This window comes from Alexandromys fortis, unplaced genomic scaffold, assembly GCF_014885135.2.
Source record: "Alexandromys fortis isolate MF-2015 unplaced genomic scaffold, M_Fortis_MF-2015_v1.1 scaffold_93, whole genome shotgun sequence".
In the NCBI taxonomy this organism is placed as follows: Eukaryota; Metazoa; Chordata; class Mammalia; order Rodentia; family Cricetidae; genus Alexandromys; species Alexandromys fortis.
Genome location: NW_026067970.1, coordinates 2,624,039 through 2,651,851, shown reverse-complemented (window position 1 = coordinate 2,651,851; position 27,813 = coordinate 2,624,039). Strand labels below are relative to the sequence as shown.

General features: G+C 39.0%; 1 protein-coding gene across 1 annotated transcript in view; it reads left to right on the top strand.

Moving 5' to 3' along the window:
* Positions 1-27,813, top strand: part of Skap2 (src kinase associated phosphoprotein 2) — a 155,063-nt gene that overhangs the window by 86,517 nt on the left and 40,733 nt on the right. The window contains exons 5-9 of the mRNA XM_050155487.1: positions 5,061-5,138; positions 6,206-6,289; positions 14,680-14,804; positions 15,670-15,733; positions 16,090-16,224. Of these exons, the coding sequence (XP_050011444.1) occupies positions 5,061-5,138; positions 6,206-6,289; positions 14,680-14,804; positions 15,670-15,733; positions 16,090-16,224 (486 nt within the window). The remainder of the gene's footprint in view (positions 1-5,060; positions 5,139-6,205; positions 6,290-14,679; positions 14,805-15,669; positions 15,734-16,089; positions 16,225-27,813) is intronic.

Sequence of the window (27,813 nt, the reverse complement as noted above, 5' to 3'; positions counted from 1 at the left end):
GTCCCTGACTTCTTTCTCTGTATGCTTGTTATTGGTATATAGGAAGGCTACTGATTTTTGTGTGTTAATTTTGCATCCTGCTACTTTGATGAATATGTTTAGCAGCTGTAGGGGTGTTCTGGTGGAGTGTTTTATGTGTAGAGCCATATCTCCTGAAATAAGGATACTTTGACGTCTTCCTTTCTTATTTGTACCCTGTGTATCTCACTCTATTGTTCTTATTGCTCTAACTAGGACTTCATGCACTCTACTGAACAAGAGAGGAAACTGTGTGGGGGGAATACCCTGTCTTGTTCCTGATTTTAGTGGAAATGCTTTAGGGTTTTTCTCTGTTTAGAAAGATGCTGGCTGTGGGCGGTTACTGTGTATTTTCCTTATTATGTTGAGATATGTCCCAGGCTCCCTAGATTCTCTGGGACTTTTTATCATAAAGAGATGTTGGATTTGTTGGAAGCCAAAGATTTTCTGAATCTAATGAGATGATCATGTGGTTTCTGTCCTTGGATCTATGTGGTGGATTACATTCATTGATCTACGTATATTGAACCGTCCCTGCATCTCTGGGATAAAGCTGACTTGATCATAGGGGATGAACCTTGTAATGTGCTTTTGAGTTAGGTTTAAGTCTTCATTTGAGAGCTTTTTCATCCATATTCAACAGAGAAGTTGACCTATAATTTTCTTTTTTTATTTTTTTAATGCAGCAAAACGGTGTCTTTCAGACATGACAGGACAGTTGCATATATGAACTCAACAGTGATTGTCACAGTGTGTCAAGCCCTGCGTGGGCTCAAGGCAGACAAAATTGTCCCCCCCCCCTCACCTAACCCTCACGGTATGACTTAAAGTCCCCCTCCTAGCTGAGGAACTATTGATAACTGTGGTAGGGTGAGTCGGTTTTCTTTAAGGGTGTGAGCTCTGATTGGTCAGCCTGCTCCAGCACACAATGACTACCAAGAGAAGGAAGCTACAGCTATATCATTTTATACAGCAGGCAACACCAGACAGTCACTGGACAACCACTTATACCAGAATACCATCTCACAAGAGAGACTGATTTGGCAACTGCACAGCTTAGACATTACTGTCATTTTTAAGCTAGTTACAAACAATTTCATTTTCTTAAGGTAAAAGCAATAAAAGAAGAAATCATATCATAAGGGCACAGAGAAAAAAATAATTTGCATTTTAGGCTACTCTATATATAGAAAATTACAACAGGAGATTGGTTAAAAGGCCACAGCTTAATATTCTGAGGATATTGGACCACATTTTTAAATGAGTATTTATTTATTATGACCATCCTACTTTTCTAAAGCAAATCAAAATATTAGACATTGGAACTAACCCCCTGTTGCTGGATCACTTATGTAAACTATCATATCATCAGCAAATAGTGAGAGTTTGACCTTTTCTGTTTCAATTTGTATCCCCTTGATCTCCTCTTGGTGTCCTATGGCTCTAGCTAGGACCTCAAGAACTCTATTGAACAGATATGGAGAGAATGGACAACCTGTCTTGTTCCTGATTTCAGTGGACTTGCTGGGAGTTTCTCTCCATTTAGTTTGATGTTTGTTGTTGGCTTGCTTTATATTGCCTTTATTATGTTTAGGTATGTTTTTTGTATCCCTGCTCTGTCCATGACCTTTATCATGAAGGGATGTTGTATTTTGTCAAAAAGCTTTTTCGGCATCTAATGTGATGATCATGTGGTTTTTATTTTTCAGTTTGTTTATATGGTGGATTACATTAACAGATTTTCATATGTTGAACTATCCCTGCATCTCTGTCTGGGATGAAGCCACTTTGATCACAGTGGATGATATTTCTGATGTGTTCTTGGATTTGATTTGCCAGTATTTTATTGAGTATTTTAACATCAATTTTCCTGAGTGAGATTAGTCTATAATTCTCTTTCTTAGTAATGTCTTTATGTGGTTTGGGTATCAGGGTAATTGTAGCCTCATAAAACGACTTTGGCAATGTTCTTTCTGTTTCTATTGTATGGAACAATTTGAGGAGTGTTGGTATTAGTTCTTCTTTGAAAATTTTGTAGAATTCTGAGCTGAAACCATCTGGTCCTGGACTTTTTTTGGTTAGGAGATTTTTAATGACTACTTCTATTTCTTTAGCAGTTATAGGTCTACTTAATTTGCTTATCTGGTAAGTGATATTTATACAGAAGGGTGTCCATTTCCTTTACGTTTTCCAATTTTGTGGAGTACAGGTTTTCGAAATATCACCTAATGTTCTCTGAATTTCCTCCATGTCTGCTGTTATGTCCCCCTTTTCATTTCTGATTTTGTTAACTTGGGTATTCTTCTTTCTGCCTTTTGGTTAGTTTGGATAAAGGTTTGTCTATTTTGTTGATTTTTCTCGAAGAACCAACTCTTTGTCTCATTCATTTTTTTTGGTATTGTTCTCTTTGTTTCTATTTTGTTGATTTCATTTCTCAATTTGATTATTTCCTACCATCTAGTTCTTCTGGGTGAGTTTGCTTCTTTTTCTTCTAAAGTTTTCAAATGTTATGTTAATTCACTAGTATGGTATTTTTGCAGCTTCTTTATGTAGGCATTTAGTGATATGAACTTTCCTCTTAACACCGCTTTCATTGTGTTCTACAAATTTGGGTATGTTGTGTGGCCATTTCCATTGAATTTTAGGAAGTCTTTAATTTCTCCCTTTATTTCTTCCTTGACCCATTGATGCTTCAGGTGAGCATTGTTTAATTTCCATGTGTTTGTGGGCTTTCTGGAATTAGTGTTGCTGTTGAATTCTAATTTTAAGTCATGGTGATCTGATAAAATACATGGGGTTATTCCAATTTTTTTGTATCTGTTAAGGTTTGTTTTGTTACCTAGTATGTGGTCAATTTTTGACAACATTTCATGAGGTGCTAAGAAGAAGGTATATCCTTTTATGTTTAGATGGAATGTTCTATAGATGTCTGTTAAGTCCATTTGAGTCATAACATCTGATAGTTCCCTTATTTCTCTGTTAATTTTTTGTCTCACAGACCTGTCCAGTGGTGAGAGTGGAGTGCTGAAGTCTCCCACCATTAGTGTTTGGGTTTAATGTGTGATTTAAATTTTAGAAGTATTTCTTTGACATATGAGGGTGCCCTTGTATTCAGGGTATAGATGTTCAGTATTGAGATTTCTTCTTGATGGATTTTTTTGTGTGTGTGACTAATATGAAATGCCCTTCTTTGTCTCTTTCGATTGATTTTAGTTTGATGTCTATTTTGTTAGATATTAGAATAGCTACATCAGTTTATTTCTTAGGTCCATTTGATTGAAAAAATTTTTCCCAACCCTTTAGTCTGAGGCAATGTCTGTCTTTGAGGTTGAGGTGTGTTTCTTGTATGTAGCAGAAGGATGGATCCTGTTTTTGTATCTAATCTGTTAGCCTGTGTCTTTTTGTAGGTGAGTTGAGTCCATTTATATTAAGGGATATTAATGACCAGTCATTTGTATCTCCAGTTAATTTAGTTTTTATTGTTGGTGATGTTATTTTGTGTGTTTTCCCCTTCCTTGTAATTTACTGCCATGAGATCATCAATTGTCTGTGTGATGTAGCCAACTTCCTTGGGTTGGAGTATTCCTTCTAGTACTTTGTGTAGGACTAGGTTTGTGGCTAGGTATACAGAAGGATTATTCCACAGCGGTTAAGTGATACAGTCACCCTCACAAATTTGTTTCTCCCCTTACTTTTTCTTTCCCTTCCTTCCATCTACTCTCTACTTGTTTCTGGTCAGTAAAGTGTTAATCGAGGGTTGGAAAGAATGCTCAGCAGTTAAGTGCATTTGCTGTGCTTGCAGAAAATTGAGGTTTGGTTCCCAAGACCCGCATGGTGGCTTAAATAATTTGTGATCCCACACTGTCTTCTGTCCTTCAGAGTTATTATGCAGATATGGTGCATAGACATGCCTGGAGGCAGAATACTCATGCACATAAAAAAAATTAAAAAGAATTTCACCTCAGAAAACTTGTTTCCTCCTGAAGATTGAGAACGTTTAACTTTTTATTACATTTATTTTGTTTGTGTGCATGTGTCCACACACCCGTGTGGGTCAGGGACAGCCCACAAGAGTTGGTTTTTTTCCTTTTACTTTGTGTCTCCTGGGAATCAAACTCAGTTCATCAGGCTTGGCAGCAAACACCTTTACCTTCTGAGCCATCTCAATGGTCCCAGAGAACATTTGTTTTGTGTTAAGATAATATTTGCCCCCTGGAAGTCCACAGATTGTGGCACTACTACTCAGTGAGACCCAGGCATTCCACAATACCTTGATTAACTTAATGCTTGGTCCAATTCATTGTCCCCTTAGATATAATTTCTATATAATTTTTAAAAATATGTATTCTTCTCTCATCTCTTTGTCTATCTGTCACATATTACCATGAGTTTCTAACTGACTTTAACTTAAAACTTGATCTCTGTTTTTTTTTTGTGTGTGTGTGAAAACTCACTGTTTATGCTACTTCTCTCCAGTGATCCAGCCTTAGACTCTTTGCCTTATAAAAACCTACAGCATAAAGCAGACTCACACCCTCTTGCTTTAGGGTTGCTCTGTGAATTCAGGTCTCGGGGAGAGAATTTGATGTGGACTCAGGAACACTGTGTTTGATTTTGGGGGAAATCACTTTGTTTCAGTTGGTGGAGTAAGAATATACAGGTAAGAGTTGATACACATTTACACTCCTGAAGAGCTAATCTTGAAGAAATGTGCAGGCGCATCTGCAGTTATTTGAAATCCCTCACCTCTCTACTGGGATTGCTGTGTTTATTTGTTATAGTTCTGATTATTGAATATAGATGGAAAGTATCACCCTTTTGAGATAACTCAGCTACAGCATATACTGCATTTGTATTTACGAACATGAATTTATTTCTTTAATTCAAGATTTACAAGAGGAGGGAAGGGAGTCTATGGGATGGATTTGAAGTAAGGTGGCCAGATCTGGTTTGAGTAGTTGCAGTGATTAAAGGTGCCCTGACCGCAACTTTTCCAGAGTGAATTGCCTACCCACTGTTTTCCTTCCTCTCGCTCCCTACAGGAAACCAGTTTCCTCCAATTGCAGCCCAGGACCTTCCTTTTGTCCTAAAGGCTGGCTACCTGGAAAAACGCAGAAAAGGTGAGCTGTAGGGCTAATGAAAACACTAAAGCCGTTTTTTTTGTTGTTGTTGTTGTTGTTTGTTTGTTTTCTATTCTAAGATAAAATGTATTTGTGACACACCCGCAGAAGAGTGTTCTCTTTAGGCAGTTAAAGAATGTTAGAAAATGTGGGTGACCTTATCCAGACATGACACCCCACTTTCAGTTTTATAGTTTTTTTTTTGTTGTTGTTTGTTTGTTTGGTTGGTTTATTTTTTTAAAATAGCAAAGTATTAGGTCTGGCTTTAGTGCAACCTGGGGTATTTGTAAGTGATTCAAGTGTAGTGTCCTGCATCTTCTGAGAAAGCTTCAGGTCATGAGTGTGTTCTCAAGGTTGGAGTTTCTCACCACTAGCTCATGTGAGCCCCCCTATGCCCGACTGGCACACTCTGGCCTGCTGTGATTCAGAACAGGCTGGCATCTCACCTGCTGTTGTCTGTTTCTCATTTCAGCATTCCCTCTCCATTGGCCTTGCTAGCTGTGGTTTGGCCAGGTGGTCTCCTTTCAGCACCAAAAAAAAAAAAAAAAAAAAAAAAAAAAAAAAAGAAATCTGGGGGCGGTGTTATGATATGAGGAATGAAAGCAAAGCAGGAGAACTTATGACCATACAGCTTACTGTAGCTTTTGTGCAGACCTTCTGATTATATTCCACTTGTACTTTTTTTTTTTTTGTCTTTTTAAGCTGAAAGAGGTAATAGAAATTAACCAAGCCACCCTCTCCCTTTCCCTTTCCTGACAAATTTGAGAAAACCAGACCCACAGATCAGTTCTATCAAGAGTGTGTCGTCAGGTGCCTTTTTGAGACTGTCTCTGTAGGGAAAGTCTGGCGGCAGACAGCTGAAACAGTCCTAAGTGTGAAGTTCCCCATCTCTGCTGGACTTTATCCATTGCTGCTGCTGCCTGTCCTTTGGGATGGAACATACAGATTAATGACAGCGGTGACAGGAAGCCCAGCAACTGTACTAGCTAACTTTCCCTCGTGTGGTATGGGAATGGCGTTATGTAAGTCATGCACAGTGTCTAACCTGCTCATTCGGCTTTTTGCAGATCACAGCTTCCTGGGGTTTGAGTGGCAGAAGCGGTGGTGTGCTCTCAGCAAGACAGTGTTCTATTATTACGGCAGCGATAAAGGTGGTATTGGCATTTACTCACATGAGTTTCCTTTGCACGCGTTTCTGACCGTTTTCCTGCAGTCTGAACAGAAGACAACAGTGGAGAAAACACTGAGATGTTTCTGTAGAACTGGAGAAAAATGAGGTTCATGATGATATGAGATAAAAAATTTTGAAGACAGGAAAATTGTTTATATAAAATTTAATGACATAGTACTTCCTAGCCTGACTTTACAGATGCCAACAGCAAAAGCAGACGTGTATTGAGCTTGCTATATTCCAGATACTGTATAAGTAGTTTATCTACCTACATAAGCAAGTCAACTAGTATAACTCATTTAACACACAGCCCTTCTATGAAGTAGGGTCATTACTAGCCTACTTGTTTACTGATAATGTTTTTTATTAACAATATCAATTGTACATAATTGCCACAGCCCATGTGGCTTGGGTAAAGTTTTATCAATTTCCCTTGGGTCTAAGGTCTCGGTCCTTGGCATGGCTGTGCCCATGTCACCAGTTCACATTCACATTCATTTAGGATTTTACTCGGGGCCCCCTCCGTTCCCTACATTGAACAGGTTTCACTGTGCCATGGTATTCATGTGCATGATGCGTTCTGATCGCATTGGCCTTCACTTCCTGCACCCTCTACTGCTGTCTCCCTCCCCTCCTTCCTCCCTTCCCTTCCTCACTGCCCACTTCTACTGTCACTTCCTCCCTCTCCTCCTTTCCCTTCTCTTTCCTTCCCTTCCCTTCCCTGTAAGTTTCATTAGAGGAGCAGCAGCAAGGGCACCTTGCTGTAAGTGGCTATACCACTGGAGGAAATGTCCCTCCTTCTCCCACCCACCATTAACTGCATATGACTCCTCAGGAAGCAGAGCCCTGTAGGCCCCCCATCTGCTGTGAGCATATCCATGGATCCAGACTTGTGCGGTTATCCCATTTATTTTAATGTTAGGAAAACAAAGGACCGAGAGGCTAAGTTTGTGTGATGTCCTTTCTCCGAGTGGTAGAAGGCAGGCCTGGAATTTCTTTATGGTTCAGGCTTGTAACCACTGTAGACCCTGTGTTAACTTTCATACTCTACAACTTCATACTTCGCTAGCATTAGTTAATAAACTTTATTTGCTAACTAGTGCCTAATTTTAGTAATAGTTTACATAATTTTAGCTTTCTTATTTGAATAAGTGAAGCTTCAAAATAATGAAATTATATATATATATATATATATATATATATATATATATATATATATATATATATATATATTTCTAGTTTTACTTTTTTCCCAAGGGAAAGCAGATCAAAAGGTGTATATTCTAAAGTACAAGCTATTTTTATAGAGATAAACAATAGCCCCGGTGGTAGGTTTGACTAAAATGTTATGAAACCATTGTTTTATACAATAAATATGCAGTAATGAAATTTTTATGAACAATGTACACACACATATATGCAATTTGTATGCATTTTATAGAAAACAAGAAACAATGAAAATCTTCTTTAAAAAGTACTCTGACCTTAAATTAGGAGGAAAGAAATAGGTAATGTTTATTAAAGCAGTATCTAGATGCAATTATTGTATTTCAAATAAATTTGAAGTTTTACATAATACCAGAAGTTGGTCTCACCTTTTGGCTGGTGGTATTAATGACCTTACAGTTCAGTGACCTGTCTGGATTCTGTCATTAACATGTTCTATGTAATGATGGCTCCCGTGAAGTAGTCACAGTTTACGGCGTGTGCACTTCCTCCGTCCGCTGCTGGTGTCAGGAAACTCATCAAGTTCAGTTTTGACCATCGCAGATCGAAAGTGTATTACCATTATAGAAATGTAGTTTTCTGTACTACTGTGAATTTAGATAAAAATCTTATCATTTCTCACAAAAAAAAGAAAAGTTTCAAATACACGTGGCTTTGGTTAAGTTAGGCTCCTCATTTCTATGTACTGAGGGACAGTGATAACTAATGTCAGTGTTAGTTGAAAGCCAGTGTCACATAAAGAAATTAGCTAGACCCCTTGAGATAGTAAATTTCCACTCCTGTTCTTATTGCTAGACCTTATGGTGCTATCATTCTTAGCATTTTGCTTCCTTCAGCCCCTTGTACTTCAGACGCTAGGACTGTCACATCCCTTCCCTTGTTGGTGCCCAAAGCCCCAGCCTGTGCTGCGCCACCAGGGCTGTGTCTTCCCAGGAGTCCCAGGTCTGTTTGCAGCAGTTTTTTTTTCCTGGAATCCTGGTCTTCTCTTCAGGGACTCTGGAAAAAAAATGTGCCTTTTTTTAAAATTTATTTATTTATTAAAGATTTCTGTCTCTTCCCCACCGCCGCCTCCCCTTTCCCTCCACCTCCCCCAATTAAGTCCCCCTCCCTCATCAGCCCAAAGAGCAATCAGGGTTCCCTGCCCTGTGGGAAGTCCAAGGACCACCCACCTCCATCCAGGTCTAGTAAGGTGAGCATCCAAACTGCCTAGGCTCCCACAAAACCAATAGGTGCAGTAGGATCAAAAACCCATTGCCATTGTTCTTAAGGTCTCAGTAGTCCTCATTGTCCGCTATGTTCAGTGAGACCGGTTTTAACCCAGGCTTTGACAGACCAAGGCCAGCTGGCCTTGGTGAGTGCCCGATAGAACATCCCCATTGTCTCAGTGTGTGGGTGTACCCCTCGCGGTCCTGGGTTCCTTGCTCGTGCTCTCTCTCCTTCTGCTCCTGATTTGGACCTTGAGATTTCAGTCCGGTGCTCCAATGTGGGTCTCTGTCTCTGTCTCTTGTCTCCTTTCATTGCCTGATGAAGGTTAATGTTCAGGAGGATGCCTACATGTTTTTCTTTGGGTTCTCTTTCTTATTTAGCTTCTCAAAGATCACGAATTATAGGCTCAATGTCCTTTATTTATGGCTAGAAACCAAATATGAGTGAGTACATCCCATGTTCCTCTTTTTGGGTCTGGCTTACCTCACTCAGGATAGTGTTTTCTATTTCCATCCATTTGCCTGCAAACTTCAAGAAGTCCTTGTTTTTTACTGCTGAGTAGTACTCTAATATGTATATATTCCATACTTTCTTCATCCATTCTTCAATTGAAGGGCATCTAGGTTGTTTCCAGGTTCTGGCTATTACAAACAATGCTGCTATGAACATAGTAGAGCATATACTTTTGGTGTATGATAAGGCCTCTCTTGGGTATATTCCCAAGAGTGGTATTGCTGGGCCCATGGGTAGGTTGATCCCAAATTTCCTGAGAAACCTCCACACTGCTTTCCAGAGTGGTTGCACAAGTTTGCATTCCCACCAGCAATGGATGAGTGTACCCCTTTCTCCACAACCTCTCCAGCAAAGGCTATCATTGGTGTTTTTGATTTTAGCCATTTTGACAGGTGTAAGATGGTATCTTAAAGTTGTCTTGATTTGCATTTCCCTGATCGCTAAGGAAGTTGAGCATGACCTTAGGTGTCTTTTGGCCATTTGAACTTCTTCTGTTGAGAGATCTCTGTTTAGCTCAGTGCCCTATTTTATAAGTGGGTTGATTAGCCTTTTACGGTCTAGTTTCTTGAGTTCTTTATATATTTTGGAGATCAGACCTTTGTCAGTTGCGGGGTTGGTGAAGATTTTCTCCCAGTCAGTGGGTTGCCTTTCTGTCTTAGCAACAGTGTCCTTTGCTTTACAGAAGCTTCTCAGTCTCAGGAGGTCCCATTTATTGAATGAGGCCCTTACTGTCTGTGCTGCTGGGGTTATACGTAGGAAGTGTTCACGATAGCCACAAAGAGCATGAAAATATCTTGGGGTAACCCTGACCAAGGAAGTGAAAGATCTATTTGACAAGAACTTTAAGTCTTTGAAGAAAGAAATAGAAGAGGACACCAGAAAATGGAATGATCTCCCTTGCTCTTGGATTGGGAGGATCAACATAGTAAAAATGGCAATTCTACCAAAAGCAATCTATAGATTCAATGCAATCCCCATCAAAATCCCATCAAAATTCTTCACAGATCTGGAGAAGACAATAATCAACTTTATATGGAAAAACAAAAAACCCAGGATAGCCAAAACAATCTTATACAATAAAGGAACGTCTGGAGGCATTACCATCCCTGACTTCAAACTCTATTACAGAGCTACAGTATTGAAAACAGCTTGGTATTGGCATAAAAACAGAGAAGTCGACCAATGGAATTGAATAGAAGACCCTGACTTTAATCCACAAACCTATGAGCACCTGATTTTCGATAAAGGAGCTAAAAATATACAATGGACAAAAGAGAGCATCTTCAACAAATTGTGCTGGCAAAACTGGATGTCAATCTGTAGAAGAATGAAAATAGATCCATATCTATCACCAGGCACAAAACTCAAGTCCAAGTGGATTAAAGACCTCAATATCAGTCTGAACACACTGAACCCGATAGAAGAGAAAGTGGGAAGTACTCTACAACAAGTGGGCACAGGAAAATGTGCCTTTTAACATTTCTTAATAGCTTGTTTGGCATGATCCTGGTTTCCTGCTACTTTATCTTTTTCTGGGAAAACATTATCAAATAACATTTTAGTTTTCTTTTGTGTAATCAGGTAACTAAGTTGTACAGCTTTATGGTGTGTGTGAACTTTGGAAAGAGTTATTTAGATGTATGAAAACTGTAAACCTCTAAGCAGGTAGGATTGAGATAAATGGTTCCTAGAGGCCCAAGGCGGGGTTGATTCCACTCACTAGCTTAAGCTATACTTCGTTACTGTTTGACACGTACATAGCTCACATTTTCTACCTTATTGTGTGTGCCAAAAACCATATTGACCTATCAAAGTAGTAATGGCTTAGAAAGAGTACAACCATCCTCCAGGGTTTGTAATGCACTTACCTCTATACCCATAAATATCTCTATATTTATTATTCATAGCCATCCAGGTCCTTAAGTAACAAATATATATAGTGCATGTTTTATCACTTTGTGAAAACATTCTCCCATCTCCTTCCTTTCCCTGTGACTGTTTTAAGCCTCATTCATCAAGCAGTCTACGTCCTAGAGATTCAGATTCCCATCGAGGCTTTCATTCATTCATTTTCTCATTTATTCACACTTTATTTGGTAAACATTTGCTAGATACTTGGTATAATAAACAGTGGGAATCCAAAGATCCTTAGAGATGCTCACTGCTTGAGCTGTTGTGAAATCAGAGGCGTGGCTAGGCAGATAGACATAAATTCAAGGAGATATAATAGGTAATTTAAATTAAATACCTTTAGATCACAAAGGAGTGAAAACTAACTGCTAGGGACCTTTGGGAAAACTTCCATGTGATACGGACATTTCATTGGGCCATAAAGAATGAATGGAAATTCATTGGATAAAAGCCATAATTTTGATAATGTGTCTACCCAAAATTTGTATTTTGGAGACACTTTCAAAAAGGTGGTGTTAGAATGCAGACCCAAAAAGAGGAACATGGGATGTACTCACTCATATTTGGTTTCTAGCCATAAATAAAGGGCATTGAGCCTATAATTCGTGATCTTTGAGAAGCTAAATAAGAAGGAGAACCCAAAGAAAAACATATAGGCAGCCTCCTGAATATTAACCTTCATCAGGCATTGAAAGGAGACAGAGACAGAGACTCACATTGGAGCACCGGACTGAAATCTCAAGGTCCAAATCAGGAGCAGAAGGAGAGAGAGCACGAGCAAGGAACTCAGGACCGTGAGGAGTGCACCCACACACTGAGACAATGGGGATGTTTTATTGTGAACTCACCAAGGCCAGCTGGCCTGGGTCTGAAAAAGCCCGGGATAAAACCTGTCTTGCTGAACATAGCGGACAATGAGGACTACTGAGAACTCAAGAACAATGGCAATGGGTTTTTGATCCTACTGCACGTATTGGCTTTGTGGGAGCCTAGGCAGTTTGGATGCTCACCTTACTAGACCTGGATGGAGGTGGGTGGTCCTTGGACTTCCCACAGGGCAGGGAACCCTGATTGCTCTTTGGGTTGATGAGGGAGGGGGACTTAATTGGGGGAGGGAGAGGGAAATGGGAGGCGGCGATGGGGAAGAGACAGAAATCTTTAATAAATAAATAAATTAATTAAAAAATGAAGAAAAAAAGAATGCAGGGCATTTAGAAGTGATTGGACAATGAAGGCTTTATCCTCATGAATGAGCCAATAAAAATGTTAAAGTGAGCTCTGAAACCCTCTTTTGTACTTCTGCCTTACAAGGCCACAGTTTCTCTCCCCTCCAGAGGATGCTGCAGCAGAATGTCCACTTGCAGCAGAGGGAAGACCCCGCCAGATGTTTAACCTGCTGTCACCTTGGTCTTGGACTTCTAATCCACCAGAATGTTGAAACATAAATTTCTGTTGTTCATAAATTAATCAGTAACGTGTGTGGCAGCAGAGCAGTCTGTCCGTGGACTGAGAGAGAACGAAGGGTAAAGTGGACATTGCAGGAGAGGGAAGAGCAGGAATTCAACACTGGATAGTATCGGTGTGGGGGCAAAGCTGGAACATAGAGGAGAGAAGGAAGGCGCTGCCTTAGAGATGTAGATCAGTCTTGTTTCTCCCGGAGAGTTGAAGGAAAATCTTTCAAAATTTCACTGGACCACTTAAGTATTTTGCCTCCTATTATTTTCATTTTTATTGTAGTGGAAGTTAAATTCCTCTTGCATTTTAAGTGGGTCATTGACTTGTATTTGTGGAATACCTACATTTGTAATGTATGTATGTTTATTTCAGTTAAAAGATCTGATAAAGTGTGCTATTAATAACTTTTGTCTTAACTACCAGCATGTTGAAAGTGCTCAGTATAAATTGGTTGAGTGAATGGTTTAGTTTTCTTTAAGAATGGTCGAAGAATCAAATGTGTTTAACCACTTACTGTTTTTCCACTTTTCCTTCAGTACTTTTCCAGTTAGTTATTTCACGAATTATGTCTGGGGAACACCAGATGTATAAAGTGTTCTGTGGATGAAGGAATTTCGTAGATGAGTCATGTTTACATATGCTGTGTGTTAATTTTTTCTCTTAGAAATCCAGTTGGTATGTAAATATGCTAACAGCCTCAGAAAGGTCTGACTATATAATCTAGACTCATGAAACCCTGAACTTTTGGGGTTTTGTCAGTACTGAGGATATCTTCTGCATAGTAGGTGATGCTTTACTGCTGAACTATGTCCCCAACTCTGTTAACTTGGTTTAATTCAGCAAAAAGCATCTTTAACATATATGATCACAGAATCACTGTGCTGCCTAAAAGAGCACACATTGGACAGTGTTGTGATACCCTTTCTTCTCTGGTCTTTGCTTTGATTCAGGATCTCCCACTGTAGTCTAAGCTGGCCTCAAACTTAGGATCTTCTTGCCTTCCTTGGTGACACCTGGCCTAGAATTTTCAAAGTATAGTCTTGTAAAACTTATAGTTAGATATGGAATTCTTCAACCAAATAAAGTTCAAAAATTTTAACTGGAATTTTTTAACCACCTAGATAAATAATTTATGAATAAATAGATTGTTCAGACTTTAGATCATTCCTAACTCATATTTTTTCCCATTTGACATTATGGGCAATATATGATCTCCAGGGCTTTTTAAAAGTGATGTTACTTCAGGTGCTAAATGAGTGCATTTAAGAAAAGAAGATAGGTATTTTCTGCTGACCTTGAATTATGAAAGCATTTCTGGTCTTAGCCCTGAGCTCAAGGAAAGCAGCAGTTTGTTCCTGTTCTGATTTTGATGCTGTGTGTTAATGTGGAAGATAAACCTATTGCTGTGTAGCTCTCCTGTCAAGTTGGCACAGCCCCATGGAGAGAGCAAATGTGCTTAGTTTTGAAGTAGTAAACCTTTTGTTTCTGCTCTAGTTTGTTTATCTTTAAAGTAATACCTAACCAAACTGAAGCTATCTTTCCTTTTGACTGTACCGCGGTAGATTCAGGCCTGCTTTCCCCAGTTCCCTGTCCCTGGCTAACTAAGGAACCCGTTAAAAACCTGATTTGCTTGCCTTCTCATGCCTCTCCAGACATTACTTGGCTCTTACTTCATGCTTTGCTTCCTTTTTTTTTTCCTTTTATATAAAAAAAAGAAAAGAAACATTTCTCTAAAGGGCCATCCCACCTTGGTGGTGCTGCTGAGGGAGAGCAGGACAGTAAATAGGAAGGCCCAGCAAGCTTCAGGGAGCAGTTCTGCCGTTGGCTTCCTGAAACTAACATTTCTAGCACATTTTAAGTTCTAATGCTTAGATTTTTCCCTGTGTATTTCCCTGCCTTCTTCCTCTGGTTTCCTAACAACTTCACTGTTTAGAATAGCTAAAGTGGCTGACTGAAATTTCTCTCAAGACTTGACAAAGAAAATTTCAATAAGAGATAATCGGGCATTTATATTCACTGTAGTGAAGGAAACTCTAACTTTGCTTTTATCTTCTGTAGACAAACAGCAGAAAGGTGAATTTGCAATAGAAGGCTACGATGTCAGAATGAATAACACCCTCAGAAAGGATGGAAAGAAAGATTGCTGTTTTGAAATCTGTGCTCCTGATAAACGTATCTATCAGGTTGGAATTTTTATGTTGTTTAAAATTAACTTGATAAGATGTTCTGATTGCATTTATGGAGACATTAACATTTTATTAAAACAGTTCCCTGACATATTAACAACAAAAATAGTGTTTTGTACATTGAACATTCATATAAGGAGGAAATACATTTGAAAATTTCTGATCAGTTCAAGTGATTTATCCTTAAAAAAGATCAAATGAATCTGTAATTTATCAATTACATCACATGTAACATTTTATATCTACTTTAATAGAACTGTGTGATTTCCTAAAAGAATTACATAGCAGAGAGAATAAAATTATCAAAGGAAAAATATTAGAGTATTAATACATATTGTATTGCTTAGGGGTGTGGGAGAAAATGAAGATAAAGATGTATTATCAGCTCTACAATTCAAGAGCCATCAGCGAGGCATCAATATGGAATGTATGTTTAATAAGTTTTAAATATCTGAGATTGCAGTTGAAAGCCAGTTAATTAAGTTGTCAGGTAGTGTGTTGGAATCTGACAAGAACATTTTTAAGAAAACTGTACCCAGCAGTGTAAAGAAATTCATGGATGTCTTTTAATTGTCAAGGGCAAATTTTGTTCATCAGTTCAGCCTTTGACATTGATGAAGAGAAGCAGCATTTTTCCCTGTGCAGCTGCCAGCTGCTGATCAGAGTTTCAAATCCATCATCCTCTGCTTCAATTACATAAATTTGTCAAAATTAACTGTACATTATAAGAAGCATCCTTGCAAGAATAGTATACCTAGACATGAAAAGAATTGCTAATGTTCTTAAGAAATGATAAGAATGCAGCACACCTTTGCATTGCTGCTACGATTTCAGTTCTTATTGTTTGAATTTTTTTCATTAGTTTACAGCAGCTTCTCCCAAGGATGCTGAGGAGTGGGTCCAGCAGCTGAAATTTGTATTACAAGGTAAGAGCATCAGTTGAACTTGTTTTCATGTTCCTTAAATATTGCTTTAGGAATGGGTTGAGTTGGGTTTTCACATATAAATTCTTACTGACGTCTGTGAGAATGATCAAGAGAATACTGACATACTCTCTTGGATAATATGGTCCATTCACTTGGGTTTGTTTATTAAAGCAGTTTCCCTTGAACACAGTTGGAAACTTGAAGACTCATGCTCTTACAAGCCCATTTAAGCATGTTTTCATTTGGAAGTATCATGATAGCATGTGGGTATTCACTTATAGGGTTAATTTCAGAAGCACAGTCCTAAATTTCTTTTGCATCCTTTTAAATTTTGCTTCACAAAACGTGCTTTGAAGACATGGGATCCGAGGTGATTCCAGAGGATGATGATGAAAGAGGAGAATTATATGATGACGTTGATCATCCCGCTCCAGTCAGCAGCCCATCAAGGAGCCAACCAATAGATGACGAAATTTATGAGGAGCTTCCAGGTATCTGTATTGTGGTGATGCACTGACAGAGATCATGGCTCTTCTGATCTGTATTTGTGTTTATGCCTCCGCATGCGCGTGTGTGTGTGTGTGTGTGTGTGTGTGTGTGTGTAATTTGTCATCAAACTGACAACTTGAGTAGGAGAATGGTGAGCGATTAAGAACAAAAAGAAAGCCTTCAAAACTCTGTTTTATGAAGAGGTGTCTGCTTGAGGCATTTCAAGTACAAGGTGTACACTTATGAAAAGTGAAAGGGACTTAAAATGAAGCAGATACAATTCTCATCTCTTGGGACTTTTGGCTCATTAGCATTGTTTATGCTACATAATTTTTTAATTAAAAATTGACTTGCCTTACAGTTTTTTCCACCAACTCACACATCATTTTTTTTTTTTTTACATCTTGGAATTTCCATTTAGCAGAAGTTCCGTGCACACTCCATATGTCACCAGCTTCTGCTCTCCAGTCCTCTCTGCTGGAGGACATTGCGTTGTCTTGGAGGAATGTTGTTGAACTGTAAACAAAGGTCTTTGAGGCTTGAGGAACATTTTTTCTAATTGGTGTTTTATCAAACAGGAAATCAAAAGGTTTTCTTACTTTAAAAACTCGGGCCTGCTGGAGTGTTGCTACACTTGAGTAGTGTTACACAGCAGAATTAATTACCTGTTGGATCCTTGACTGTGTGATTTCTAAGACAGGAAAATAGTAATCTGAAATTTAGAATTCTTGGGCTGTAATAACGCTGAGAATTGTGTGACTAACACCCAGGTTGATTTGCTCTTTTCCTGCCTATTCAAAACCAGCAGAGCAGAGAAGGAGATCTTAAACAATGGAGATACAGGGGCTGTTTTTCTCTGACTAGGCAATGTAGTACCATAATATCAATCCCAAAAATTGATTTTGAAAATGGTTAACCTGTTCCAAATTAATGTCCAAATATTATTTTCATCATAGTCAGTAAAGTGTAAGACTTAGAGTAAAAACTTTTAAATTCTGACTGTATTATTTATTAGTTCAATGATATTATGACGATTTCTTCATCTATAAAATGGGCATACTATTACTGGGAGAATCAACTGAGGTAATTCAGCCCAGTGCTTCCCTTGCCTTGTTCAAGTCTACAATAAATATAACATCATTATTTTTTCATTGTGTACCTAATGAATTCTTGTAAATGCTTCTGTGATGTTCTGACCAAATAATAGTAATAATCATAGCTACTATAAAAAGTACACATGATCTATGAATTATATCGTACGTTTCTGCAGGAAGATGCTGAGCACAAAAATATATTTGGTGGGAACAGTGACCTGTGAGCTCGAGTTGTGTGTCTAGGGCCTCACTTCCTGGTTTATCCCAAGAAGTGGTGGCTGCTACAGCATCACTTACCCTCAGGTAGAGAACATCTTTGGCTGTTTGATTTTAGTCTCTGTATCATTGATACAGTTACTTCAGACTTTAAAAAGGACTTACAACAGGACTGAAAATGTGTACTGATGTAAAACCAAAGCATGGAGCCTTTAAACATGGTTTTACTGTCATCCACGTTTCTGCCCTTTAAGACTTTACAGTCAATGATTTGTGTTACAGTTGCTGAGTTAACTGCTAAGTTCTGGGTTTCTTCAACTGCAGTATTCTTTCCCCAACACCAAAGGAAAAACTTGACTGAGAACTAAGATCAAATATTCAATTGTATCTATAGCAAAGGCTCAAGGAAGATCTCCTGTAAGTAGCTTGAGACTTTAGAAATATGAGACATCTTGTGTTTCCCCTCACTACAGATGTTCTTCCTCATCGTCTCTCCTCCCCCACATACATATATTTTTTTGGCCCAAGGCCAAATAATTGGTTATTCTTTAAGTAGTGTTACTTCTTGCCGTAGTGCCGGGAGAAATTTAAGCTGCTATGAGGTTTCTTTGCCTCTGCCCGGGATTCCCCAGTCGCTGTACAGAGTGATTGAGCTTGAGAGAGCCTTCAGCTGTGCCCCGGGAGAGGCGCTGCTGTGAACAGCTGTGGAATGTCTCCTGTGGCCTTCTTCCCATGTCTGCACAGTTCAGCAGGTTTGTCAAGCTGAAGCCCGCGGCTACAGAGGGGATTTTTCTCAAAGCAGGCCCTAAAGTTATCCCAGAGTTAGGAGTTTTGTTCATTTAAAGATTTGAAACTGGGACTCCTGTCTCGGAGTTAGGATTCAAGCTGGTTCTCGCGCTTCTGTGAAATCGGAGTGTCTCGAGGTGCATGAGGAACATGGAGCACAGCCTCAGCCTGCTGGTCTCTAGTTCAGTACGGGCAGCGTTTGTCCATGAAGTCAGATTGGTCATGCTCCCAGAATTAAATAATAATACAATTTCCACACAGTTTCCTGTCAGTTACATATTGTTGAAAACGAGCCGTGTTAGCGGAAAGGTGAAGCCCACAGATCTGTGTGAAGAAAAAGTCTAAGCACTGACATGCCGCATTAAACTGAAAAGCTCTGCTCTGAGCAGACGGGACCTTCACTCGTCAGTGTGTTTTAATGTGAAATAAATGTTCACTGTTTCAGTGTCGGCAGTAATAAGAAAGCATTGCTTAAAAATTATGTTGTAGTCTATTTCCTGAAGATGTTTATAATTCTGAGAGACTGTAAATGGTTTCACAGGATTTTTTCAGTTAGAATATTCCAACTTTATTGCAGTACTTGCTCTTTAATTTTTTGTTCATTAATTTTTTAACTAACTTCATAAAAGAACAAGAATAAATGTCTAGATTTCTATCTATTTAAGGGTTTATACAGATGTGTGGAAGAGTTGAGGAAAAGTTTTTGACTTTTCTTCAAGTACCCCAATGTTGCCATCTTTTTTTTCTGTTTTATTACTACTTATTAGCATAGGCTACTAAGTTAGATTTATGTACATTGTGATGTTCTATAACAACTGGTATGTTGGCCAAAGTATGTTGAAACGATTAATGCCATAGTGATGATTTCATCTGGCAGAGTTTCAGAATGTATGGTCAGTTTATTATTGGAACTGCCGAAGAACACTTTTGTCGCACTGTGAATCTCGGAGGCAAGGAACAATACTTGGGAAATAGTTTCAGAAACCAACCTAGCTTGCTCCTCCTCATCTTAGTGAGTTGTCTGACCTTTTCCCTTTAGTAGCAGGAAATTGTATATTAACAACAACATGATTTCTCTAGGCATAGATTGAATAGAATCAGCTGGGGGACTAGAATGGTAACTCCTGTTAGCCTATTAAATGTGCCACTTTCTGGGGAATTGCATTGGAAATGTCTTCTGGCAAGTGGACTACAAGAGAGGGCAGCAGAAAGCAGGAAGATAAATTTCTATTCCATTAACCTGGTTTCTTTCTGTGTGTATGTGAATTCATTTTTTTTTTTCTGTAATGACAGATTGAACGATTTGGAGCCAGCAAAGGGTGTTTTTATCCTTTGGTCATTCAATTACACTTTAAATTTATTCAGTCCAACTATCTGCATCTAAAATGGAATATAAAATAAAATGCAGCTATAAATTTTTCAATGAAACTATTATGTATACATAAAAAAGAACAGTGTTTGAGTACTTAAATTTGAAGTAGTTTCCAGCAAGTGAGCACAAATGCAAATTTAATCAATAAATAGTTGTAAGCCCCCCAATACATTTTAACTTTATTTCCCTTTCATTACTCATATCACCAATTTAATACCAAGGTTATAGGGACCTTGCAGTCTCTAGCACTAACACTGTTATAAGTGACTATTCCTGACTTCAGTTTTTTTCATTCTTTCTTTGGAAGCAGTAGAAAGATGTCAGTTAACAGCCACAGATCCATAGTGGATTTAACATCTTAGTATTATTGGTAGTGCAGTAGGCCTGCTACTATTCTTAGTTTTTTGTTTGTTTGGGATTTTTGTTTCATTCTGTTTTTTTTTTTTTTTCTTCAAGACAGGCTTTCTCAGTGTAGCCCTGCCTGTGCTGGAACTCACTCTGTAGACCGGGCTGGTCTCAAACTCAGAGATCCGCCTGTCTCTGCCTCTGAGTGCTGGGATTAAAGGTGTGCACCACCACCTGGTGTATTCTTGTTTTTTGAAAACGCTACTGAAGTTTAGTATATGGCGATACTGTCTCTTAATATATAGGATGATAGATAAAATGTTTTCCCAAGTAGATAACTAGAGTTAAATTTCTAGATGGCTTCAGCTTCATACTCTGCTGAGATTATCTGAAGTTATTAAAAAAGAACAAGGAAAAATTAATAAATCCTGATCACTGTATGTACGTAGTGCTTTATTTATCTACCCACACATGCATGTATATTTATATGCACATATATACACGGACAGACACATAGTATTTTTTTTATTTTGCTGAGAGTTGAACCCAAAGCTCTGTGCATGTTAGCAAGGGCTCTACCATTGAGATAGACCTTATTTGTTTGTATTTTTATTTTTGGTGACTGCAGATGTATTTTTGATATTTCTATTGTTTATTTTATAATAGTGCTAAGAAGTTTTGGAATTCAATTTTGCTTGTCATAGGTTTTTCTACGTGTGACCTTTTGCTGTTGTTGTTAACTGAAAATCTGTCCTTTTATTTCCTTCCTTTGGTTTTCTTTTTACTTCCTTCCTATTTGCTTCTCTCTCATTTTTTATTGTCCTCAATCTCTTTCCTTCTTTCAATTTCTATCTTTCTTGCCCGCTTTCATACCTTTATTTTAGTTCATTAATTCTCCTGTGTACCTATTATAGACCAAGCATTATACCTATCTTTCCATACATATGTAGGCCTTGAAGGGTTCAGCTATCTTCCTTTTGGTCCAACCACTGACTTACATAAAATTTTTAATTAACTGTGTTTTGTCTCATTTATGTTACATAGAAATCCTGTCCAAGCCAGCTCGTGTCTCTATCATGACGCTTCTTTTCAAGGCAGCCTCCTCTACACTCGTCCTTCCATCCACTGTCGCCTCTTAGCCCTTGTGCCCCGCCTCATACATCCAGAATGCCTTCTACTCTGTGAATAGCGGATTGTTGTGATCTAGAAAAGGGACTTTGGAGAGAAAGGCACATCACTTTGAGTTCCAGCTTTGCCCCTAAGTATGTGAACACACAGGCAAGGTGGAGAATGCAAAGACAACAATAAACACAGGAGCAGGAAATTGGTTCTTTTTAAATAAGCCTTTTCCCCCCAGTTTACAAAAGAAGGGAAATTAGCAAACAGTTAAGAAATTAGCTGGGGTAAGTTGGGCCTATGAATTATTAATAGCATTCAATAGAGGGAAAATATAAAGTAACTATAAAGAAATGTTAAGCAAAAAAAATTTTAAGCCAAAAATAAGAAGAAAGAAGCAAAGAGAGACTATGATAAAAATAAGATTATAAAAATAGTCATAAAGGTAACTTTATCACTTATAGAAGAGATCACATTATATTTTTTTTAGTTGAGTGGAATCATTAGAGGATATACACCTGAAACAAAGCTACACAGAGAATTCCAAAGTAAGGAAATGAAACAAGGACTCTAGACAACTCCTCCCAAGTAAAGCTTCTGGCTGATATAATATCGCCAATGTAGAACTTAAGATATAAAGCCAGAAAGGACCACAGTAGAATATATCAGTGATAATAACAGATAAAGCTTTATCTAACCACATTCACTTTAAATCAGTAATAATGTAAAACTTAGATGTTTAACGTTTCTCCAGCCAGAAGGATGTTTTTAACACACCATGTTTACAAAATGGCTGCATAAAGAGGCAGAAACTTAGTAACAAGAGGGAAAATATGAACCACAAAATTAGTGAACTTATATCACTATATCTAAAAAGACATGAGAGAGCTCAGCGAATGATAACAAATCCATATTATTCGAATACACATGGACACTGATTACCTATTAACTCAAATTTTCAGTCTCAGCAAATTCCAGTGCATTATACATAGACTACATTCTTTGCAGGGGCCCGGGAATGGAGCTCAGGGGCTGAGCACTAGCCTAGCAAGGCCCCGCATTCTGTCTCCAAACTACATGTAATAATAACGATGATAATGAAGAATGAAGTTTTATTATCCAGTATTTATATCAAGGTACTTAAGAGTTCCTATGTTTTGAGATTGGAAAATGAATTTCTGAATAGTTCCAAGTTAAGAAATCTAAATGAGAATATGTGGTTCTGAAAGAGTGAAAACAGCCTAGGTGAAAACGTTGGGCGTTCTGCTTTAAGTGATGTGAGAGGGGTGTGGTGATGTACGGGGAAGCAGAAGAACTGGTCACCTCCCAGCTGGAGATGACAGCAATCCAGAGTAAGGCTAAAGTCAAGCACCCCTTGACTGAAAGACAAAGAAGGACTAGAACTTTGACAAGAACGAAGGGCCCTACAAAAGGGATCCATTTTTTAAAGAGCCTAATAGGATCACTAGAAATTATTGATTGTTAAGTTTACTTAGCCTCTAAATTATAAATTCTCAGGCACACATATTCATATTTATATTGCTAAAGGAGCCAATAGCATGCATATTAAAAATTCGGAATCAGAAAGTAAGCAAAGCTCTGCCACGCTAATCAAACAAAAATGCTGACGTTTATAAAGCAGAAAGAAAAATGGTGCTAATGGGGCTGACCCGGTAGGATTTTTTTCTGTGAACCTTAGATAAAGAATTCTAACACTGTGCCAGGGGGTCAGGTATTCACACTGCAGGGTCTGTGTCTTCACAAACACTGTGCCCAGGGATCGCGTAGTCACACTGCAGGGTCTGTGTCTGCACAAACACTGTGCCCAGGGGTCGGGTAGTCACACTGCAGGGTCTGTGTCTGCACAAACACTGTGCCCGGGGGTCGGGTGGTCATACTGCAGGGTCTGTGTTTGCACATGGCCCAGCATCTTAGAAACCTCACCAGCTAAAGGTGCAACTTCCACCTACCTTCATACCAAGCTTTTAAGCCGGAGTCTTCATATTTCAGATAAGATTTTCCTCCTGTGGAAAATATAAACATATCATGGGAGGCTTTGGCTCTTGATTCTCCACGTTTCAGAAGATGAAATATGATGAACTTTCTGGTTGCTACACAAAAGCCTCTTGCTTCTTTTGGTCTCAGAAACACACACATACACACTCATGTGTGCACAGCTTCACAAACACATTTGTCTGTGGAGACATTCTGCAGCAGGAGAGTATCAGGCTTCACCATTTTTTGCAGATAGGTCAGCTGGGAATATCGGCTTCCTAAGAGTATCTCGGCTGCTTACTTTTAAGCTGTGATTAATAAGAACGGACAAGTTAACAAAGTGTCAGTGATAAATATAAGCACTCCTCGTTTCTGGCCTCAGCAGAGCTTTCATCAGAGTGGGAGAAAATCCAAGCTAACTTAATTAAGCTTCAGTGAGGCTTTACCTTGATTTCTTCAAAGAAAACATTCATTTATAGATGTGGTCCTTGTTTTCAGAACTTCATTAGAGGGCTTACAGAAAAACAGCTTTCTACCACATCATATCTCCTGCCCCCTTTGTTGGTCAGAAGGTTTTCCCACAGAACAAGGCTACTTGGTGACTGAGGTGAGGGGCATTTTTGAGCTCTTTTTGGGGTTGGATCTCAGATCTCCTTGTCTTGCCCTTTTTCCACATCCCTGGTTCCCCTGTTCATGGGCTAGGCCCTCTGCTTCCTGTTTGGCATGCACTTGCTTGCGAGAGCTCACTTTGGTCCCTGTCTTCTTGCCTTTTTACCTGTTCCTTAGTTCCTGAAATTGATTTTCTGTCCTTACCCATAGCAAAAATGGCATCTTCAAAGTCATTGCAAAGTCATTGCTCTTCTCCCAGGCATCAGTCTTGGACCTCACATCCAGTGCCAGAAGTCTGATGTTCCTGGTATCCCTTTTATCTTTTCTGTTGGCTTCTCCATTTTGTGTTCTGTTACATATAATATTTATGAAAAGTGTATTGATTAACCTTGAAACTTTTACCTGACAGGAGAACCAAAGGGAGGAGAATGTATGCTGGCTCCATTAGAAGTGCAGCCCCTTATGGTGGGGAAGGCATGGTGGCAGAGGTGGCTTGGGTCATGCAGCAGTAGCTTGGAGTAGAGTTCACTCAGTGGCTACAAACGGGAGGCAGAGAGCTCAGGCTGAAACTAGACTCAGATGTTACATTCAGCACCCCATTCTTCAGCACACCCACCCCCAACGATCCATTTTTACTAGCTAGGTCTCATATCCCAAGGTACCACATTCTCATCACAGCACCACGAGCTGGAGACTAGTCTTCAAATTAGGGAGCCTGTAGGGACATCTTAGACCCTAAATATAACCATGAGCATTTCAGCACTCCAGTGAACACCATTGTTCAGTGACTGCTTATTTTAAATCATTTCTTTTCTGGAAGAACTTCTATTTCTTTAGAAGTGATTTGTAAGTAGAGACTGCTTGTTTGTTTCCCGGCCACCCTGACCCAAATAATAACAAAAAAATACTAATTACAACACTGCTTGGCCAATGACTCAGGCATATTTCTAGCTATATCTTGAATTAACCAATTTCTCTTAATTTGTGTGTATTGCTACAAGGCCATGGTGTTACCTCATTTTCTACATGTCTTGTTTCCTCAGTGGTTGGCCTTTCTCCTTTGGCAACTACATGGCATCTCCCTGACTCCACCTACTCTCCCTATATATCTCTTCCAGCCTAGCTATATTCTGCCCTGTCACAGGCCAAAGCAGCTTCTTTATTAACCATTGGTAATAAAACATATTTACAACATACAGAGGGGACTCTCACATCATCTCCCCTTGTCTGTCTAAATAAAAAAGAAAAGTTTTAACTTTAACATAGTAAAATTACATATAACAAAACAGATATCAAACAAGAATTAGAGTTACAATATTTAGTCCATTTACACATGACAAATTAAGGAAATACTTTATCATCTATCCTATCTTTGTGAGTCTAAAGTTTTATATCTAATTCATCTTCTATCATAACTAAAGAAAACTATAATTATAGCTGTCCAGTCTTCAGCCCCATCAAAGACCCCAGAAGGTTATAATATTACCTAAGTAAACAAGAAATGCATTGTTAGCAACTTCAAAAACTCTAGAATTAACAGAGACATCCCACTGCCCAAACAATCATCCAAAGTTCTTCTGTAATGTTGGGGCATCCATCTTCAGCCTACAGGCCCATAGTCTCTGGCAGACTTTGTCCTGCAGAATGTCTGACAGACTCTTTCATGAATCAGGAAACCTGTAGGATTGTCTCATTTTGGCAAGTTCAACAGTCATTTTTCTATGGGCCCTGCATGTCCAGTTTATACAGCATACCATCAAGCAGTCCAGGCAAGAACAGTTTCTTGCTCAAATGGCTAGCCTTGTCACATTGAAGGCAAATTTCATAGCAGGTTTCTTCAATGTCCATTAACCTCTCTGAAGTAATTGGTGCTGCCAGAAGCAGACACGTCTCACTGTTAAGAAATATCTAAGTTCTTAAAACATTTTATATGTCATATTTTGTAGGTCTTTGACGTGTTGGAGATTATCTAACTGAAATATATCTTTGTATATATAGAAAACCTAACTAACATGACTCCAAGTTTGACTATTATAAATATTTATCTGTAATTTTTAACTATACATTATATTTTTAAATGAGCTATATAAATATACCTTAAATAAGAGTAGCATATAACAAAATTAACCTTAAATTTGTATCAATAGACTAAAATCCATAACTTTGCAAAGTATTCATCTTTATATCATATCCTTCCCCTGCTCTTTTTTTTATATAAATTGATTGTGACCATCGGGAATTTGGGCATAGTTTTCTCTAGACTGCTACCTACTGTTGTTGGGTGAAGTATTTTTAGGGTTCACAGAGACTTTTCAGGGGGGTCTTGTTCTATCAAACCATATTAGCATAGAAGGAGTCCACAGGTTCTCATCTTCTGTGGAAACAAAAGCAGAACCTCTTTTCCAAAATAACATATGCTTAGACCCAAATTTTGAAGTCAAAACACCTTTAAAATATATATTGGTTTAGCTTAGCAGCCCCCAGAGTCAAATGTCTCTCTGCAATCGAAACAGTCAAAGAAAACACAATAATATGCATAATCCAGACTCTCTGTGTATATTCCTTCTTTATGTGGTTTATTTTTTTAACTTCTTTGATATATGACTGTCTGTACTCTTTTATATTATTTTTATTATCTCTCTAAAGACTTTGTTTTACTTTTTAAAACTTTCTTTTTATCACTGTCTGTACTCTTTCTTCTCTCTCCCAAGCCTGCGTACGTTTTTAAAACAACTGTGACTCACTCAGAGGTTTATTTTTGTCTTAATCTGTCTTTATTATGTATCTGTAATCATTTTCTGACCAGGAGCACCTTTTTTTACACCTTTGTGGTTTACCTTCTTTTCATGCATTCTATTGCTATGTGGCTCTATCATTCTACATGTATTTATTGAAAGCCCACTGAGTGCCAGATTCTCATGTGAGTACAGGACATTTAGGCATAGAAATGATGGACTTACTTTTTATTAAGATAACAATATGCTGGGCAGTGATGACTCCCGCATTTAATCCCTGCACTCAGGAGGCAGAGGCAGTGGATATCTGAGTTTGAGGCCAACCTGGTCTACAAAGCAAGTTCTAGGACTGCCAGGACTGTAGTGAGGAGCTGCGGGCCGCTTCCCTGCCACCCCAGCTCCCGGCCACCACTCTGTAGTGATACGAGCGGCGGGGCTGCGTCCCCGGCACCCGGCCACCCACATGGCTAGCTTATGCCCTGAAATAATTACATGGAAACTGTATTCTTTTAAACACTGCCTGGCCCATAAGTTCCAGTTGCTTATTGGCTAGCTCTTACATATTGATCTAACCCATTTCCTTTTTTTTTTGTAGCCCAATTAAAGATTTCTGTCTCTTCCCCACCGCCGCCTCCCATTTCCCTCCCCCTCCCCCAACCAAGTCCCCCTCCCTCGTCAGCCCAAAGAGCAATCAGGGTTCCCTGCCCTGTGGGAAGTCCAAGGACCACCCACCTCCATCCAGGTCTAGTAAGGTGAGCATCCACGAAACTGCCTAGGCTCCCATGAAACCAATAGGTCCAGTAGAATCAAAAACCCATTGCCATTGTTCTTGAGTTCTCAGTAGTCCTCATTGTCCACTATGTTCAGCGAGACCGGTTTTAACCCAGGCTTTTTCAGACCCAGGCCAGCTGGCCTTGGTGAGTTCCCAATAAAACATCCCCATTGTCTCAGTGTATGGGTGCACCCCTCGTGGTCCTGAGTTCCTTGCTCGTGCTCTCTCTCCTTCTGCTTCTGCTCCTGATTTGGACCTTGAGATTTCAGTCCGGTGCTCCAATGTGGGTCTCTGTCTCTGTCTCCTTTCATCGCCTGATGAAGTTTAATATTCAGGAGGATGCCTATATGATTTTCTTTGGGTTCACAGAAGAAGTGGAAAAAAGGATCTAACCCATTTCTAATAATCTGTGTAGCCCACGAGCTGGCTTACCAGGAAAGATCTTAACCTGTGTCTGTCTGGAGTGGGAGAATCATGGCAACTCTCTGACTCAGCTTCTTTCTCCCAGCATTCTCTTCTGTTTACTCCACCCACCTATGTTCTAACCAATA